This window comes from Haliotis rufescens, unplaced genomic scaffold, assembly GCF_023055435.1.
Source record: "Haliotis rufescens isolate VD_foot unplaced genomic scaffold, xgHalRufe1.0.p SCAF_7, whole genome shotgun sequence".
In the NCBI taxonomy this organism is placed as follows: domain Eukaryota; kingdom Metazoa; phylum Mollusca; class Gastropoda; order Lepetellida; family Haliotidae; genus Haliotis; species Haliotis rufescens.
In genome coordinates this window covers 48,580,331-48,599,078 of record NW_025964361.1, presented here as the reverse complement: position 1 = coordinate 48,599,078, position 18,748 = coordinate 48,580,331, and the positions used below count along the sequence as shown (strand labels likewise).

At 40.6% G+C, this 18,748-nt stretch overlaps 1 protein-coding gene across 2 annotated transcripts; it reads left to right on the top strand.

The window, feature by feature from the left end:
• Positions 1-1,728: 1,728 nt before the first annotated feature.
• Positions 1,729-5,654, top strand: LOC124110457 (zinc finger protein 883-like). 2 transcript variants are annotated; one of them, XM_048387822.1, is made up of 2 exons: positions 1,729-1,823; positions 2,539-5,654. In XM_048387822.1, exon 2 carries the CDS (start codon positions 2,743-2,745, stop codon positions 5,182-5,184), a length of 2,442 nt encoding a protein of 813 aa, XP_048243779.1. In that variant the 5' UTR covers positions 1,729-1,823; positions 2,539-2,742; the 3' UTR covers positions 5,185-5,654. The 2 variants fall into 2 exon arrangements, with proteins under 2 accessions (XP_048243779.1, XP_048243780.1); XM_048387823.1 differs by lacking the exon at positions 1,729-1,823 and having other exon boundaries at positions 2,539-3,382; positions 3,599-5,654.
• Positions 5,655-18,748: the final 13,094 nt, after the last annotated feature.

The following is an 18,748-nucleotide window of genomic DNA, read 5'->3' as shown; positions in this document are numbered from 1 at the left end:
TCAAAGACCTGCATCACTTCGGGCTTTAATCCCACATTAAGCGGACATGCCGTGATATAACAGGAATACTGTTAAAACTCACTCACTACAAAAGACACGTGACATCGGACAGGTTTCATTGCACAGATGGTCGTGCGTGAGCTCAAACTCAAATAATGTAATCTCTGTTTGAATAATTTTTTCGGAACACACCTGCACTTTTCAACTAGGTCAGTGTTTTAATCCCTTACAAAAACATCACATTTGCAGTTTATACTGTAACCACAAAGGTCGATCTCCTGTCTCCGTTCTTCGATGCGAGACTCTGAGAGTCGTTGTTTTCACAAGACTTTTCGTTTGTAAGCGTGTATATGTATATGGCACAGTCAATCTGTAAAATGTGATGATTCTCTCAGGCAATTTATTAAATGTCATCAGGGTATAATAATTAGTCTATTGCGATGTTTTTACCCATTTCGAATGTCTTAATACTTTTTAATTAATCTGTTAAATAAATGGACAGATTTTTCAGTCAATTTGTTAAATGAAATATTCACACAGTTAATAAATTGCCTGAGAGAATCATCACATTTTACAGATTGACTGTGCCCAGGGTATGAAACTCCCAAAATTTTCAGCCAGACCACAGGACTGGCTAGCTGAAATACTTGCCAGCCCTGACCAAAACCTGCCTGCCCACTATAATCATATGTTTCTCAGGATAATTTAATTAAAACTTTAAATCGAATTCACTGAACACGAAGTAATGCAAGAAAAGAAATAGCAAACACTTTTTAGGTCAGATTTGTATTTAATATCCTAGAATACATCATGTAAATAATGCTTATCATCGGGAAATATTTAGAATCTTTTTACAAATGAAATATAACCCGACCGTCGGGCAGGGGGATTTGAAAATCTGGCAGCCCGAGTTGAAATCAACCCGTCTCGGACGGTCGGGCAGGCAGGTATTTCGAACACTGTAAATGTGTAAATATTTCATTTAACAAATTGACTGAAAAATCTGTCCATTTATTTAACAGATTAATTAAAACGTATTAAGACATTCAAAATGGGTAAAAACCTCGCAATAGACTAATTATGCTAGGTTCAGATGTAAAAAATATAGAAATGTACTTTGACCTTCGTATTCTCTTGATCCTATCATTTTCAGTCACTGGGTGATGAAAATAAACATCGAAATGTTTGTAATTCGTTATCATAAAATAAACGGACAGATTTTTCTGTCAATTTGTAAAATAACTCAATGTTTAGGCGTTTAATAAATTGACTTAGTGAAAATTTAATCATTTTACACATTGACTCTAACATTACACACGATAAAATAAGCTAGGCTCAGGTGAAATATTTAGTTTGTGTTACAAATCCAGATAGTGTAAACGAAAATCGCAGAATTCAGAGAAAGTGACTTATTAAAACTTTGCTATCATTACCCCCAAGGACACCTACATTTCCTGATTATTTCCAAGACAAAACTGTATTTCATTTTGTTGATACCCCAAGCGGAGGATCCGGGAACCAGTCTAGAGCAGCGGAGGATCCGGGAACTAGTCCCAGTCTGGTTATCTGGGTAGGCTGCGTTCGTGCTGCGCTAACGAAATGATTCAAAGCTCCTCACAGTGATAGTGTTGGTGGAAGGAGCTTCGAAATGACTCCAACCCAGCGCGAGACACCTTCGTTACACTCTCGATATAGAGAGCTCCGCGAACGGGATATCGCTGTGAGGAGCTTGTCCAACAACAATGGAGGCCTTCGCGATGTAAACGAGGGATACTTTCTCATCTGTTATTATCTTTTACTGTAGAGAGACGCTAGAACGAATGGTGAGAGAATTTTCTTTGCATTTTAATGAATACTGTATGCATATGTCACGATAATAACGCCCATTATTACTTTTAGTGAAGGAAAACATTATTTAAGCTGTTTCGCGACACGAAAATCCTCGCCAGGGTCCTGTGGTCGTCGCATAGGCGAAATGTAAATAGTGACACACACCCCATTTCCAACAGCGATATGTGCGTTAATATTTCTTGCAGCTCGCTATTGTCACGAAACCGTATTCATTATACATAGAATTAAACGACCACTTTAATGAAATCTCGTTAGCATCTTTATTTTAGCATCAAATTTGAAGTCGCAAATATCGCAGATAATGCCCCATTTTCTATTTTACTATTTAGCCCCGACATTTTTGCAAAGAAAGAGTTTTACATAGATCAAAAACACATGATTGAAATTAATCGATTATGTCCTTAAAAGACGCTGTGGTTATGAATTCTCAAGGTTCTCCTGGTGTTAACTAATGATGGGTCATTGGTTCTATTTTGCCTCTATATTATATTCATATAAACATCCATTTATTTTGCATTGTTTCATTCTTACATTATGAATTTATTCAGACAATTAAATCTACTGATTTGTAAGACATAATTCATTTATTTCAATTATGTGTTTTGGGACCAAAAATGTTGTTCTTGAAACATCTTTAGGAAATGCATTAACATGATGAAGGAAGTGACAACTCCTTTATGTTTTCAGTGAACACCATAACATCCACAAGTTAATAATGGAAGTACAAAGCCAACCACAGAATCCTGGCTCTGTTACTGAAACATGTAATGCTGGAAATCGATACCCTCAAGAAATATCCTGTCACTGAGACGTGTAAACACTAACTGTGAGTGAAAATATCTGGATACAGGTGATCTCAAGAAAGAACCTGTTACAGAAACATATCTAATCATGGACTGTGAGAGAAAATTGGTGGAAACAGGTGATCTCAAGAAAGAACCTGTCACTGACACATATCTAATCATGGGCTGCGAGCGAGAATTGGTGGAAACAGCTGATCTCAAGAAGCACTCTGTCACTGACACAGGGGATCTCAAGAAAGAACCTGTCACTGACACAAGTGTATTCACTGACTGTGAGAGAGAATTGGTGGAAACAGGTGATGTCAAGAAAGAACCTGTCACTGACACAAGTTTATTCACCGACTGTGAGAGAGAATTGGTGGAAACAGGTGATATCAAGAAAGAACCTGTCACTGACACAAGTTTATTCACTGACTGTGAGAGAGAATTGGTGGAAACAGGTGATATCAAGAAAGAACCTGTCACTGACACAAGTTTATTCACTGACTGTGAGAGAGAATTGGTGGAAACAGGTGATCTCAAGAAAGAACCTGTTACTAATACAGGTGAAACCACCGACTGTGAGGGAGAATTGGTGGAAACAGGCGATATCAAGAAAGAACCTGTCACTGACACAAGTTTATTCACTGACTGTGAGAGAGAATTGGTGGAAACAGGTGATATCAAGAAAGAACCTGTCACTGACACAAGTTTATTCACTGACTGTGAGAGAGAATTGGTGGAAACAGGTGATCTCAAGAAAGAACCTGTTACAAATACAGGTGAAACCACCGACTGTGAGGGAGAATTGGTGGAAACAGGCGATATCAAGAAAGAACCTGTCACTGACACAAGTGTATTCACTGACTGTGAGAGAGAATTGGTGGAAACAGGTGATATCAAGAAAGAACCTGTTACTAATACAGGTGTATTCACCGAGTGTGAGAGAGAATTGGTGGAAACAGGTGATATCAAGAAAGAACCTGTCACTGACACAAGTGTATTCACTGACTGTGAGAGAGAATTGGTGGAAACAGGTGATATCAAGAAAGAACCTGTCACTGACACAAGTGTATTCACTGACTGTGAGAGAGAATTGGTGGAAACAGGTGATATCAAGAAAGAACCTGTCACTGACACAGGTGAAACCACCGACTGTGAGGGAGAATTGGTGGAAACAGGTGATCTCAAGGCAAAGCTAATTATAATAGAAAGAATCATGGCTTTGAATCCACGATCAGCAGGTCCTGCTAAGAGATACAACTCTTGTGGTGGTTCAGTAAAGGAGTCGCATAAGTGTCGTTTCTGTGAGAAAACATTTTCACAACATGGTCACATGGAGTCACACATGAGTATTCACACTGGAATGAAGCCATATCAGTGTGTTGAATGTGGGAAACGATTTGCAAGATCAGGTACTGTCAAGGCACACATGAGGATTCACAGTGGAATCAAGCCTTATCAGTGTGTTCAATGTGGGAATCGATTTAGAAAATCATGTACCCTAAAGACACACATGAAGATTCACATTGTTGTCAAGCCTTATCAGTGTGTTGAATGTGGGAAAAGTTTTGCACTATCGGGTGATCTGCAGAAACACATGAGGATTCACAGTGGAGTCAAGCCGTATCAGTGTCATGCATGTGGAAAAACGTTTACTTATTCACATAACCTGCAGAAACACATGAAGATTCACACTGGAGTCAAGCCTTATAAGTGTATGGAATGTGGGAAAGCATTTTCACACTCAGGTGATCTGAAGACACACATGAGGATTCACACTGGAGTCAAGCCTTATAAGTGTATTGAATGTGGGAAAGAATTTGGACAGTCAGGTAACCTGCAGGCACACATGAGGTTTCACAGTGGAGAGAAGCCTTATAAGTGTGTTGAATGTGGGAAAGCATTTGGACGATCAGGTGTTCTGCAGAATCACATGAAGATTCACACTGGAGTGAAGCCTTATCAGTGTGTTGAATGTGGGAAAAGATGTTCACTGTCAAGTAATCTGAAGAAACATATGAGGATTCACAGTGGAGTGAAGCCTCATAAGTGTGTTGAATGTGGGAAAAAATTTACACGGTCGGCTGATCTGAAGACACACATGACAATTCACAGTAGAGTGAAGCCTCATAAGTGTGTTGAATGTGGGAAAGAATTTACACGGTCGGGTGATCTGCATACCCACATGAGGATTCACAGTGGAGTGAAGCCCCATAAGTGTGTTAAATGTGGGAAAACATTTACACAAAAAAGTAACCTGCAGACACACATGAGAATTCACAGTGGAGTGAAGCCTCATAAGTGTGTTGAATGTGGGAAAGAATTTTCACTGTCAAGTAATCTGAAGACACACATGAGGATTCATAGTGGAGTGAAGCCCCATAAGTGTGTTAAATGTGGAAAAGCATTTACACAATCAAATAATCTGAAGGCACACATGAGGACTCACAGTAGAGTGAAGCCTCATAAGTGTGTTGAATGTGGGAAGACATTTACACAATCACGTACCCTTCAGACACACAAGAGGGTTCACTGTGGAAAACATTAAACTTATAAATGATAGGTCAATCAGTTATTCCTTTAATCCATGCATTATGCATTGAGTTTTGACTCCGAGAGATGGGTACATTGAGTGGGTGTTTGTGAGTATGCATATGGATGGGGATGGTGTGTTTACATGCATGACTGGATTGTGGTGTACGTAAGTATGGGTGAATTGAATGTGTGTGTGAGAATGTGCATGTATGGGCATTGTGTGTATGTGTGGATGGTGGTGTATGTAGGTATGGGTGCATTGTATGTGTGTGTGTGAATATGCGTTTGTATGGGATTGTTGTGTTTGTGAGTATAAGATGAAGGTGAGAAAGAATATAGTACCGCTCACCTATGTCTATTATATTGTATTGTATCGCTTTCCACTTTCATAAATATACTGAACAACAAAAGTCCCTGTGACATTGAATAAGATTTAATGCAAAGTTATGTTTTTTACCAAATCTGAAACAATTTTGGTTTGAAAAAGATAAAAGACTCCTGTAAGTGTTCAAATGGTTTCATTTGCCATACTGACTTCAGCATGTTCAGAAAATGCGTGATTTCATAAAAAAAAACATGAACATGCCAAAATGTCAATTTACAAATCAATAGCGTGTGGGTCCACCTCTAGTTGCGATGCAAGCAACACATCTTCATCTCATTGAATGGACCAGGCCTCGCACAAAGTCCTGTGGGATATCTTTCCATATCTGCTGGAGTATGTTTTGAAGTTCCTGGAGTGTCTGTGGAAAATGTGGTTGACTTCTCATCCCCAAATGTGCTCGATTGGTGAGAGATCAGGGCCGGCCAGGGGATGACATTCACGTTGTTTTGTTGAAAAGAATCCTGAACAAGTCGAGCAATATGAGGCCGGGCGTTGTCATGTTGAAAGGTAATGCCTGGGCCATGATGACACAAAAACGGTAGAACAACAGGGCCGATGGTCTTGTCGCGGTAGCGCTGTCCATTGAGATTGCCCTCTACCACTATCAAACGGGTCCTCTGTCTTGCTGTAATCCCACCCCATACCATAACGCTGCCGCCCCCAAACCCATCTTCTTCCATGACACAATGATTGACGTAACGTTCACCTCGACGTCGGTACACTCGGATCTGTCCATCTCTGTGGCTGAGGTGAAAACTCGTCAGTGAATAGAACTTGTCCCCACTGCATGGCCGTCCAGCGTAGACGCAGTCTGCACCACTGTAGACGTGATTGATGGTGGTTTCCTGTCATGAAACTTGATGGTATCCTTAGCTTACACTTTGTTATATAAAAGCACATGCAGTATTGGTAATCAATTTACTACCCTTTATGTCTAACGGAAATTAAAATTTCCGTACAAACATAATCGTAAAATGTGAAAATAAATTTAGAAATCAACTTATTATGCTTATTTAGATCTCATTATGTAAAAAATGTGTGCTTTAATACTTTTTTCTGTGTAATTTGTGGGCGGATGGCCTTTTAATACTGAATAAAACTCATCTATCTGACTGTATTTGTCATTAGTCAAATTAATATATTACAATAAATATATTTCTTCTCACCAGTACTGTGGCAACTGATATATGATTGTATGGATGAACATTTCAGAAACTGGAGTAATCAAATAACCTCACAACCATGATTATATGGGGCACATTGTTCAACATTGTTTTGAGTGAGTGAGTGAGTAAGTGGTAGTTTTACGTCTGTGCCAACCTTTCTGTAACACCAGAGGGGCTAAACACAATTTTCTGACCGTGGGAATCGTACCAGGGACATGTCATGCACTGCCATGGCTGCCAATATTTTATGAAGTTCAATGTACAGATATGTAAATATATTTACACGTAATATTACTAATAGACTGGGTACCTGTGTAATATACAACCAGTGGACAGGCAAGGACACATTTCTCGCTGGTGCAATGATTGGGCAAAAGCTCTGAATATTGATATAATTACTGAAAGGTGAACATATTGCGAAATCTGTTCTTCTGTCATTCATCGTAAATTTATGAAACTATACACAATTGTCAGTTCTATTTTGTTACCTGGAAATCTCACATTAACTTATTAAAAGACATCAATTATAAGCGCATCATATTTTTATGGTGACCAAAAACTGGTTTGTCTCCGCTTTTTTTTTGCACAGTGAATTTCACTTTAGTACAAGTTTTGAGAGGTGTTCTAAAGTTATCATCAGAGTGAATCAAGTTTATAACACCACCTACTTTAGTTTTATAATATTTGAACTATGAGTGAGTGAATTGGGTTTAACACTGCTTTTAACAGTATTCCAGTTATATCGCGGCGTGTCGGCTTAATGTAGTGATGCCCGAACTGATGCAGGTCTCAGACGTTTACCACTTCGGTGAAACCCTGGCGCACGGGTATGGTGCTGCCAAACCTGGAAACATAATCGGGGCGAACCAGGATTCGAACCCACAATCATAGGTTTCTGGCGTGCCCAAAGGACGCAACCCTGCACAGTGACGCGCAGCGCGACGGGGCCTATGAATTATGAAGAGATAGCACCGAATATCACATCAAGATCAAGTCTGTCAGTCATGAGTGCGCAACTTCCCTTTTTGTCAACCACTCCCAACCCTTCTTCCAAGATACCTGGGACTGTCCCTGTACTATGAACAACTTGAAACAAGGTACATTTGATCCTGAGGATGAACACCTGCGAAAAGAAAGCATACCTACCTATTGAAGCAAGTACCTGTATTGTCATAAAGCGTGCATATGTAACCCAGAAAATAAAGCAAATTGTAATTTGCATGTGATATCTTTGGAATCAGGAATGAGAATATGGTACATTTCAGTTTAAATATTGATGTAATATGACAGTAGAAAACAAACATATACTCTGCAAAAATAGAAACGCAAAAGTTGTAAAATCGTAAATATCTGACAGTGTTGAGGACATCCATACCAAATTAGTACCCAAAATGAACTGGTCATTCTGCATGGATTGGGATTCATTTATGTGGAAAGAATGGGGTACTGCAGACATTTGGTGAAAAATGGAAAAAATCGCAAACGCACATGAGAACCTGACGCCGAAACACACCAACATGACACGAACGTCAAATCACTTGGAGTATATAAACGTTGGTCTTTCATTTGCATGCCATCACAATTTTACAGCAAGTGAACAGCGAAAACAAGCCCCGAATGGCGGAAGCCCAACGCAACAACGCCATCGACCGACTGCAAACAGGAGAATTATTTTCAGCTGTAGCCAGGCTTTTCTGCAAAGTACCACGCACCATTACAAGGGACCTTCCCAGATCCGGTCGACCACGTCAGCAACAACCACAGAACCTCCGACAGTTGGCAGACTGGGTGAACATTTCCCAGGCCACAATTCGGGATCTCATTGCTTCCATGGAACGACGATATCAGTCAGTTTGGGACTCTTTTGGTGGCCAGACAAGATATTGAGTGAGGGGGTATGGTTTTAGCATGGCAGCAATATCACGGCGGGGGACACCAGAAATGGGCTTCACACATTGTACCCATGTCGGGTATCGAACCCGGGTCTTCGGCGTGATGAGCGAACGCTTTAACCACTAGGCTACCCGACCGCCCCGTTTTTATATGACAGTTCCTTAGAATCTGTATTAGGATCCATAACTCCAGTTCTAGCAAGAACCGGTTTGAGGAGAGGTCCGATTACGAAGTACATGTAGCTGACATAGCGCATGGATGTAACCAGTCTTTCCAGGAACGTCTCCTCAAACATTTCCGCAGCCTTTTTTTTTTATCCATCTCTCACTCCGACCTTGACCTTCATACTCTTCTTGATGTGGCCACACATCTTCCTTATAATGTTTTAGTGTGTTCTCCCCCAAAGCTGGGCTTCATGCAGTCATTGTACCCATGTTTGGAATCGAACCCTAGTGTTCGGTGTGACGAGCGAACGCTTTAACCACTAGGCTACCCGGCCGCCCACAAGATATTGAGAACAGATGACCTTTCCCTTGAAAATCTGCTCTTCCATGTGTCATATGGAACCTGGATCAAGGACAATGATGTGTGCCAATTAGGAACAATCGTTTACCCTCTGTTGATTATTTATATGATATATAAAATATACATCTATAATCACTTTTGCGTTTCTTATTCTTATTTTATGAAAACAAAACTAGTACTGTGTTTTCACAACAACGATGGTTTTCAAGGAACAAAAGGGGTGCACTTTTTTCATAATTAATATTTTTAAGTAATAACTACATTGTTGTAATACTTTTTTTATAATGAAGTAGATCAGTTGAGACTGACAGATATCGAAACCCACAACGTTGTGAGTGCGTGTGTTATTTTTAATTATTAACCACACTTCTCCGCGAGAGTTACCTCCCTTGTGGGTGTGTTGATCCCAGTCGCCTGACGCACGTCAGTTATTCACACTGTCCTAAAGTGCTAATATCTTGCTCCACGGAATCTGGGTTAACGTTGTCCCCGACCCTCTCGACAGACCTACCCGCTTCACTGAAATGGGTCTGATCGAGCTTGACTGGTACCCTGGACTTCGCTTCCTTTGGGGAGAGTCATGTTTTTCCCCTTAATTTTTTGAGGCTGAGATATTTTCTTCGTTAAAGAGAGATGAGATTTTTTTACGTCACATTTCAAACTCACAACATTCTTGAAAGAATGTTAAACATTTCTCACTATTCACTAAACCAGTACAGATGTAGGTGATATTTAAACGGAACATTGAAAATTATAGTATAATAAAGCTTTTTATATAATAAAAGACAATTTTTACAACACCGCGTGTAGCAAAAGCCAAGTGTGCAGTTTTCTTTAGACTTGCAACTGGTCAATGTGACATGCTTGTACTGACAACTGCTCGAGGAATGTACTTTTCAATTACTAAGTTTGTGGACGATGGACATAAATAACATAACTATCAGTTAACCCTTGGAGCCATGCAATGGCCTTTGACTCTAAGAGATGGGTGTGTTGTATGCATGTAGGTATGGGTGCATTGTCTGTGTGTTTGAGTATGCATTTGGATGGGAATGGTGTATGGCATAATGTTTAGGTGGTGGTGTATCATATGTAGGTATGGTTGCACATATGTGTGTGTGAGTACACATATGTGTGGATGTGTGGATTGTGTGTGTAGGTGTGGGTGGGATGGAGCTGTGGCCATATGTTTGTGTGAGGGTATATGTATGTATGTGTAGGGTGTGTGTATGTGTGCAGTGTGGGGGGTATATGTATGTATGTATGTATGTATGTATGTATGTATGTATGTATGTATGTATGTATGTATGTATGTATGTATGTATGTATGTATGTATGTATGTATGTATGTATGTATGTATGTATGTATGTATGTATGTATGTATGTGTAGGGTGTGTGTATGTGTGCAGTGTGGGGGTATATGTATGTATGTGTAGGGTGTGTGTGTATTATGCAGTGTGGGGGTATATGTATGTATGTGTAGGGTGTGTGTGTATTATGCAGTGTGGGGGGTATATGTATGTATGTATGTGTAGGGTGTGTGTATGTATGCAGTGTGAGGGTATATGTATGTATGTGTAGGGTGTGTATGTATGTGTGCAGTGTGGGGGGTATATGTATGTATGTATGTGTAGGGTGTGTGTATGTATGCAGTGTGAGGGTATATGTATGTATGTGTAGTGTGTGTGTATGTGTGCAGTGTGGGGGTATATGTATGTATGTATGTGTAGGGTGTGTGTATGTATGCAGTGTGGGGGTATATGTATGTATGTGTAGGGTGTGTGTATGTGTGCAGTGTGGGGGTATATGTATGTATGTATGTGTAGGGTGTGTGTATGTATGCAGTGTGGGGGTATATGTATGTATGTATGTGTAGGGTGTGTGTATGTATGCAGTGTGGGGGTATATGTATGTATGTATGTGTAGGGTGTGTGTATGTGTGCAGTGTGGGGGTATATGTATGTATGTGTAGGGTGTGTGTGTATTATGCAGTGTGGGGGTATATGTATGTATGTGTAGGGTGTGTGTGTATTATGCAGTGTGGGGGGTATATGTATGTATGTATGTGTAGGGTGTGTGTATGTATGCAGTGTGAGGGTATATGTATGTATGTGTAGGGTGTGTATGTATGTGTGCAGTGTGGGGGGTATATGTATGTATGTATGTGTAGGGTGTGTGTATGTATGCAGTGTGAGGGTATATGTATGTATGTGTAGTGTGTGTGTATGTGTGCAGTGTGGGGGTATATGTATGTATGTATGTGTAGGGTGTGTGTATGTATGCAGTGTGGGGGTATATGTATGTATGTATGTGTAGGGTGTGTGTATGTGTGCAGTGTGGGGGTATATGTATGTATGTATGTGTAGGGTGTGTGTATGTATGCAGTGTGGGGGTATATGTATGTATGTGTAGGGTGTGTGTATGTATGCAGTGTGGGGGTATATGTATGTATGTGTAGGGTGTGTGTATGTATGCAGTGTGAGGGTATATGTATGTATGTATGTGTAGTGTGTGTGTATGTATGCAGTGTGAGGGTATATTTATGTATGTGTAGGGTGTGTGTATGTATGCAGTGTGAGGGTATATGTATGTATGTGTAGTGTGTGTGTATGTGTGCAGTGTGGGGGGTATATGTATGTATGTGTAGGGTGTGTGTATTATGCAGTGTGGGGATATATGTATGTATGTGTAGGGTGTGTGTATGTGTGCAGTGTGGGGGTATATGTATGTATGTGTAGGGTGTGTGTATGTATGCAGTGTGGGGGTATATGTATGCATGTGTAGGATGTGTGTGTATGTATGCAGTATGGGGGTATATGTATGTATGTGTAGGGGGGGTGTTAGTATGCAGTGTGGGGGTATATGTATGTATGTGTAGGGTGTGTGTATGTATGCAGTGTGGGGGTATATGTATGCATGTGTAGGGTGTGTGTATTATGCAGTGTGGGGATATATGTATGTATATGTAGGACGTGTGTATGTGTGCAGTGTGGGGGTATATGTATGTATGTGTAGGGTGTGTGTATGTGTGCAGTGTGGGGGTATATGTATGTATGTGTAGGGTGTGTGTGTATGTATGCAGTGTGGGGATACATGTATGTATGTGTAGGGGGTGTGTATGCGTGCAGTGTGGGGGTATATGTATGTATGCGTAGGGGGTGTGTATGTATGCAGTGCGGGGGTATATGTATGTATGTGTAGGGTGTGTATGTATGTATGCAGTGTGGGGGTATATGTATGTATGTGTAGGGTGTGTGTATGTGTGCAGTGTGGGGGTATATGTATGTATGTGTAGGGTGTGTGTTAGTATGCAGAGTGGGCGTATATGTATGTATGTGTAGGGTGTGTGTGTATTATGCAGTGTGGGGGTATATGTATGTATGTGTAGGGTGTGTGTGTATTATGCAGTGTGGGGGTATATGTATGTATGTGTAGGGTTTGTGTATGTATGCAGTGTGGTGGTATATGTTTGTGTATGGGTGTGTGGGAATGTTGTGTGTGTGGTGGTATATGTATTTGTCTTGAGTGTGTATGTATGTAGTGTGGGTGGTATATGTACGTGTAGTGTGTGTGTATGTGTAGCGTGTGGGTGATATTTGTATTTGTAATATGTGTGTATATTTGTAGTGTGGGTGGTATATGTATGTGTAGTGTGTGTGTATATAGTGTGTGTGGTGGTATATGTATTTGTAGTGAGTGTGTATGTATGTAGTGAGGGTGGTATATGTACGTGTAGTGTGTGTGTATGTAGCGTGTGGGTGATATTTGTATTTGTAATATGTGTGTATGTTTGTAGTGTGGGTGGTATATGTATGTGTAGTGTGTGTGTATATAGTGTGTGTGGTGGTATATGTATTTGTAGTGAGTGTGTATGTATGTAGTGTGGGTGGTATATGTACGTGTAGTGTGTGTGTATGTAGCGTGTGGGTGATATTTGTATTTGTAGTGTGTGTGTGTGTGTGTGTGTGTGTGTGTGTGTGTGTGTGTGTGTGTGTGTGTGTGTGTGTGTGTGTGTGTGTGTGTGTGTGTGTGTGTGTGTGTGTGTGTGTGTGTGTGTGTGTGTGCGTGCGTGTGCGTGCGTGCATATCATGGTATATGTTTGTGTTGGGTGTGTGTATGTAGTGTGGGTGGTGTAGGATGTGTGTGAAAATATAGCGTGGGTGTTATATGTATGCATATATATGAGGAATGTGTGTATGTGTGTATTGGTTATTTTGTGTATGTGGAGGGAGGTTTGCTTCTGTGTGCATGTGTGTGTAATTGTATGTAAGTGTATGTATGTGGTGTTTGTTGTATTTGTGAGTGTTGGTTGTATATGTGAGTGTTGGTTGGTGTATGTATGTGAAGGGTAGCGTGTGTGTGTTTGTGTGTGTTACCACCTACCTACTATATTGCAGTGGTATTAAAGATGTATTAAAAGAAAGGTCTCTCATAACCCAGAAGGGTATAGCCTTTACATGATATGTTTTATACCAATGTGCTTTATATCATGTGAAGGGTGAGACCCTAATAAGGCAATTTCCTCACTCTCTCTCTTTCTCTGTATTCCATCTGATCAAAATGACTACTTATATGAGGGAGTCCAGATAAGATTTGCTGCATATACATAGAAATTATTAGCTTTAAGAAGATGTGCAATTCAGAGTGTATGCTGGGCCATCATCAAGACATGTTTTAGCAACTTGTTACTCCATTATTATTAACACATAAATGCATCACCATGCGTGCTCATAAGCTTGGAGTTAAATATTGTATTGATCTGTCACTCTCTGTCCCCCCAAATGATGAAAAACAAATTTCAATGTTGAAGTGCTTGCATCCGTGTACCAGGTGACATTTTTTTTCATTTTGTAACGTCTTTTAGATCAAACCCCGGGCCTTCCGCTCTCCGGGCGGACGCTCTAAAACTAGTCGTCGTCAGAGCAATAGCTCGCACTTGTGTATACATAGCTGATGATGAATATAGACTGAACAACAAAAGTTCCTGTGACATTGAATAAGATTTAATGCAAAGTTATGTTTTTTTACCAAATCTGAAACAATTTTGGTTTGCAACAGATAAAAGACTCCTGTAAGTGTTCAAATGGTTTAATTTGCCATACTGACTTCAGAAAATGCTTGATTTCATAAAAAAAACCCATGAACATGCCAAAATGTCAATTTACAAATCAATAGCGTGTGGGTCCACCTCTGGTTGCGATGCAAGCAACACATCTTCGTCTCATGTAATGGACCAGGCGTCGCACAAAGTCCTGTGGGATATCTGTCCATATCTGCTGGAGCATGTTTCGAAGTTCCTGGAGTGTCTGTGGAACACGTGGTTGACGTCGAAGGCGCCGATCCATCTCATCCCACATGTGCTCGATTGGTGAGAGATCAGGGGTGCGAGCCGGCCAGGGGATGACATTCACGTTGTTTTGTTGAAGAGAATCCTGAACAATATGAGGATGAGGCCGGGCGTTGAAAGGTAATGCCTGGGCCATGACGACGCAAAAACGGTAGAACAAAAGGGCCGTCCATTGAGATTTCCCTCTACCAATATCAAACGGGTCCTCTGTCTTGCTGTAATCCCACCCCATACCATAACGCTGCCGCCCCCGAACCGATCTTCTTCCATGACACAATGATTGATGTAACGTTCATATCGACGTTGGTACACACGAAGCCGTCCATCGCTGTGGCTGGGGTGAAAACGAGACTCGTCAGTGAATAGAACTTGTCCCCACTGCATGGCCGTCCATCGTAGATGCTGTCGGCACCACTGTAGACGTGCTTGACGGTGGTTTCCTGTCAAAATGGGACGTCTGGCGGGTCTTCTGGCGACAATCCTTGCACATCTGAGGCGACGACGTAAGGTTTGTGAAGATATTCGTCGAAGGCCAGGGGAGCTTCTTGCAGTCACTGTTGCTGGCTGGAATCGATTTCGTAGGTGTGTTGTTCGAATCCAGTTGTCTTGTCGATTATTGGTTACGCGTGGCCTGCCACTCCGAGGATGGTCTCTGACTGCATTCGTCTGTTGCCAACGTTGCCATAAACACCGAATGGTGTTTCTGTGGACATTAAATTGTCTTCCAACATCACGTTGACTCGATCCTGCTTCAAGCATACCAATGGCTCGCAGACGCTCATTTTCGGACAGGCGTGACATTTCGTAATGTTGAATAATTGCATAATTATGTTGTTCTTCTGAGTGGTTGTTGTCAGCACGATGCTAAGAAATGCATATGGAATCCCGTTAACGCACATGTTTTTATACCCATACTTGGGTAGTGAAATGCATGGGACTTGCATAAAAGTCAACTTTTGCATGGAATGCATGCTTTTCTGTAGCAGTGGCGTTTTTGTGACTTGATTCCATATATATATACCTATTTATGTAAATATTAGCATCATGCATTTGCTCTGGGAAATATTGTAAATCTTCGGATGAAAATTCTGGAGGAAATAAAGAAATTAATTAATTCATTCATTATGGCGCTGATTGGCTCAGGCTGCCGGGCAGTGTCTCGCGCTTATCAGATCTCGCGCGCATCTTCGATCCTTAGTCCCGTCTTCAGCAACCCATGCTTGTTATGTTTGTTTGTTGTTTAACACTGCACTCAGCAATATTCCAGCTGTATGACGGTCTTCTGTAAATAATCGAATCTGGAGCAGACAGTCCAGTGACTGACATCATGTGCATCGATCCACGCAATTGGCATACGTTGACATGCATCAACAAAGTCAGCGAGCCTGACTACCCGATCCCGTTAGTCGCCTCTTACGACTAACCTAGTCGCCTTTTACGGCCAGCATGGGTTGCTGAAAACCTATTCTACTCCGAATCTTCACCGGTCCCTTGTTTGTGGTAAGAGGCGACTAACGGGGTCGGGTGGTCAGACTGGATTACTTGATTCATCTATCTATACGCACTTCTGAACACTTGGTTACCCGCGATCTATGAAGATTTCGATATTATAAAGGGCGCATGTTAATTAATTTCTTCAACCTTAACACACAGATAAAATGAACGGTGGAAGGTCATCGGATGTCGTTATTTGGAAATACCCCTGGTGGTTTATAGTTTAATAGAAATTTATCCCTGCAATGAAAACATTTTCGTATTTCAGATTGCGTGAATAATACGATAGCTACTCCTTTCTTGTCAACTGTTTCATGGCATAACCCAACACTTGTGTATAAGTCGTCATTCACTTGATGCTCAGATAATGAATTTATTACCGTTATAATTAGCGGTAGCATCACTCCGATTACCTGACAAAGGTTCCCATTTGGCATTCTAGTGTCTGGGGGAATTGTTCAAACTGAATTCAGGTTTGAAGTGGGTTGAAGTGTATGTTATGTAATTTGTAGCGCAGCGCAGGAATTATCAGTTGCGTTACCAAAAATAATCCATCAAAGGATTAACCGAAAACAGGTTGACTGATTAATCACTGTTATTTTGCAAAGTGATATTTCACAAGCAAGTGTTTACATGTGTAGGTTTACGAAAGCTGACGGAATACGTACATCAATAGCTGGGCGTGAAGTGCCTATGTAAACACAACATGCTTCGTTCAAAAGGTTAAGACGATAATACGTTAGTGATTGTTATCTGACTCATTGGATTTTGGACCGTGGACATCAGGAAAATAATTGCCACGTGTGCTTTCTCAGCTGACCAACGAGATTTGACACCTATGTCAAACACCTGAAACAAAATTACGTGATCAGTAAGAAACGAACACGAGTTAGAATGTCCAGAAACGCTATACACGTGTATATGTATTTTAAAATATAAGACTGTTACAAAAGACAAGAGTGGCCCAGTCGTCTAAGGCGCCGCGAATCGTTGATTGTGGGTTCGAATCCCGGTTCCCCCCGATTATGTTTCTAGCTTTGTCAGCACCATACCCGTACTCGTGGGTTTCACCGAAGTGGTAAACGTCAAAGACCTGCATCACTTCGGGCTTTAATCCCACATTAAGCGGACATGCCGTGATATAACAGGAATACTGTTAAAACTCACTCACTACAAAAGACACGTGACATCAGACAGGTTTCATTGCACAGATGGTCGTGCGTGAGCTCAAACTCAAATAATGTAATCTCTGTTCGAATCATTTCTTCGGAACACACCTGCACTTTTCGACTAGGTCAGTGTTTTAATCCCTTACAACATCACATTTGCAGTTTATACTGTAACCACAAAGGTCGATCTCCTGTCTCCGTTCTTCGATGCGAGACTTTTCGTTTGTAAGCGTGTATATGGCACAGTCAATAAAATGTGTAAAATGTGATGATTCTCTCAGGCAATTTATTAAATGTGTGAATATTTCATTTAACAAATTGACTGAAAAATCTGTCCATTTATTTAACAGATTAATTAAAACGTATTAAGACATTCAAAATGGGTAAAAACCTCGCAATAGACTAATTATGCTAGGTTCAGAAGTACAAAATATAGAAATGTACTTTGACCTTCGTTTTCTCTTGATCCTATCATTTTCAGTCACTGGGTGATGAAAATAAACATCGAAATGTTTGTAATTCGTTATCATAAAATAAACGGACAGATGTTTCTGTCAATTTGTAAAATAACTCAATGTTTAGGCGTTTAATAAATTGACTAAGTGAAAATTTAATCATTTTACATATTGACTCTAACATATACACACGATAAAATAAGCTAGGCTCAGGTGAAATATTAAGTTTGTGTTACAAATACAGATAGTGTAAACAAAAATCGCAGAATTCAGAGAAAGTGACTTATTAAAACTTTGCCATCATTACCGAAGGTACCCCCAAGGACACAGGTCTACATTTCCTGATTATTTCCAAGACAAAACTGCATTTCGTTTTGTTGATAACCCAAGCGGGGGATCCGGGAACCAGTCTAGAGCAGCAGAGGATCCGGGAACCAGTCCCAGTCTGGTTATCTGGGTAGGCTGAGCTGCGCGGACGAAATGACTCCAAGCCTACTCACAGCGATAGTGTTGGTGGAAGGAGCTTGGAAATGACTCCAACCATGGACACTTATTTAGGGTCCATGCTCCAACCCAGCGCCGCATGGTTGAAACAAAATGTGAAACATGTTCTCATTGATAATTTTCTGCAAAGATGGCGAGAATCAAAGGAAAATTCATCTAAAGGTTACTATTATAACATGTTTAAAGAGTTACCATCTCTAGAACCTTATTTACTAGAACTACCAATCACCTTACGCATCTCTCTTGCTCGTTTTAGAACAGCAAATCATAGATTACCCATTGAAACAGGAAGATGGTATAATATTGTGAGAGAGGAAAGAAAATGTACATTGTGTAAAAATTTTATGTGTGTTGAAATGCACTTTTTATTAGAATGTCCCAAACTCTCAGAAATTAGAAACAAGTTTTTGCCTCAATACTACTGTATGTATCCTTCTGCCGTAAAATTCTCTCATTTGATGTCCATTACTTATAAGCCAACTCTATTAAAACTGGCAAGTTATATAAGATCATGTATGGAAATGTTCCACTGACATGTTTTCTTCATTGTATCCCATTCCTGTGTCCAATTACATCTCTGTATCACTGCCGTGATTTACGAGAATAAACATCATTCATTCATTCAGCGGGTGACACAT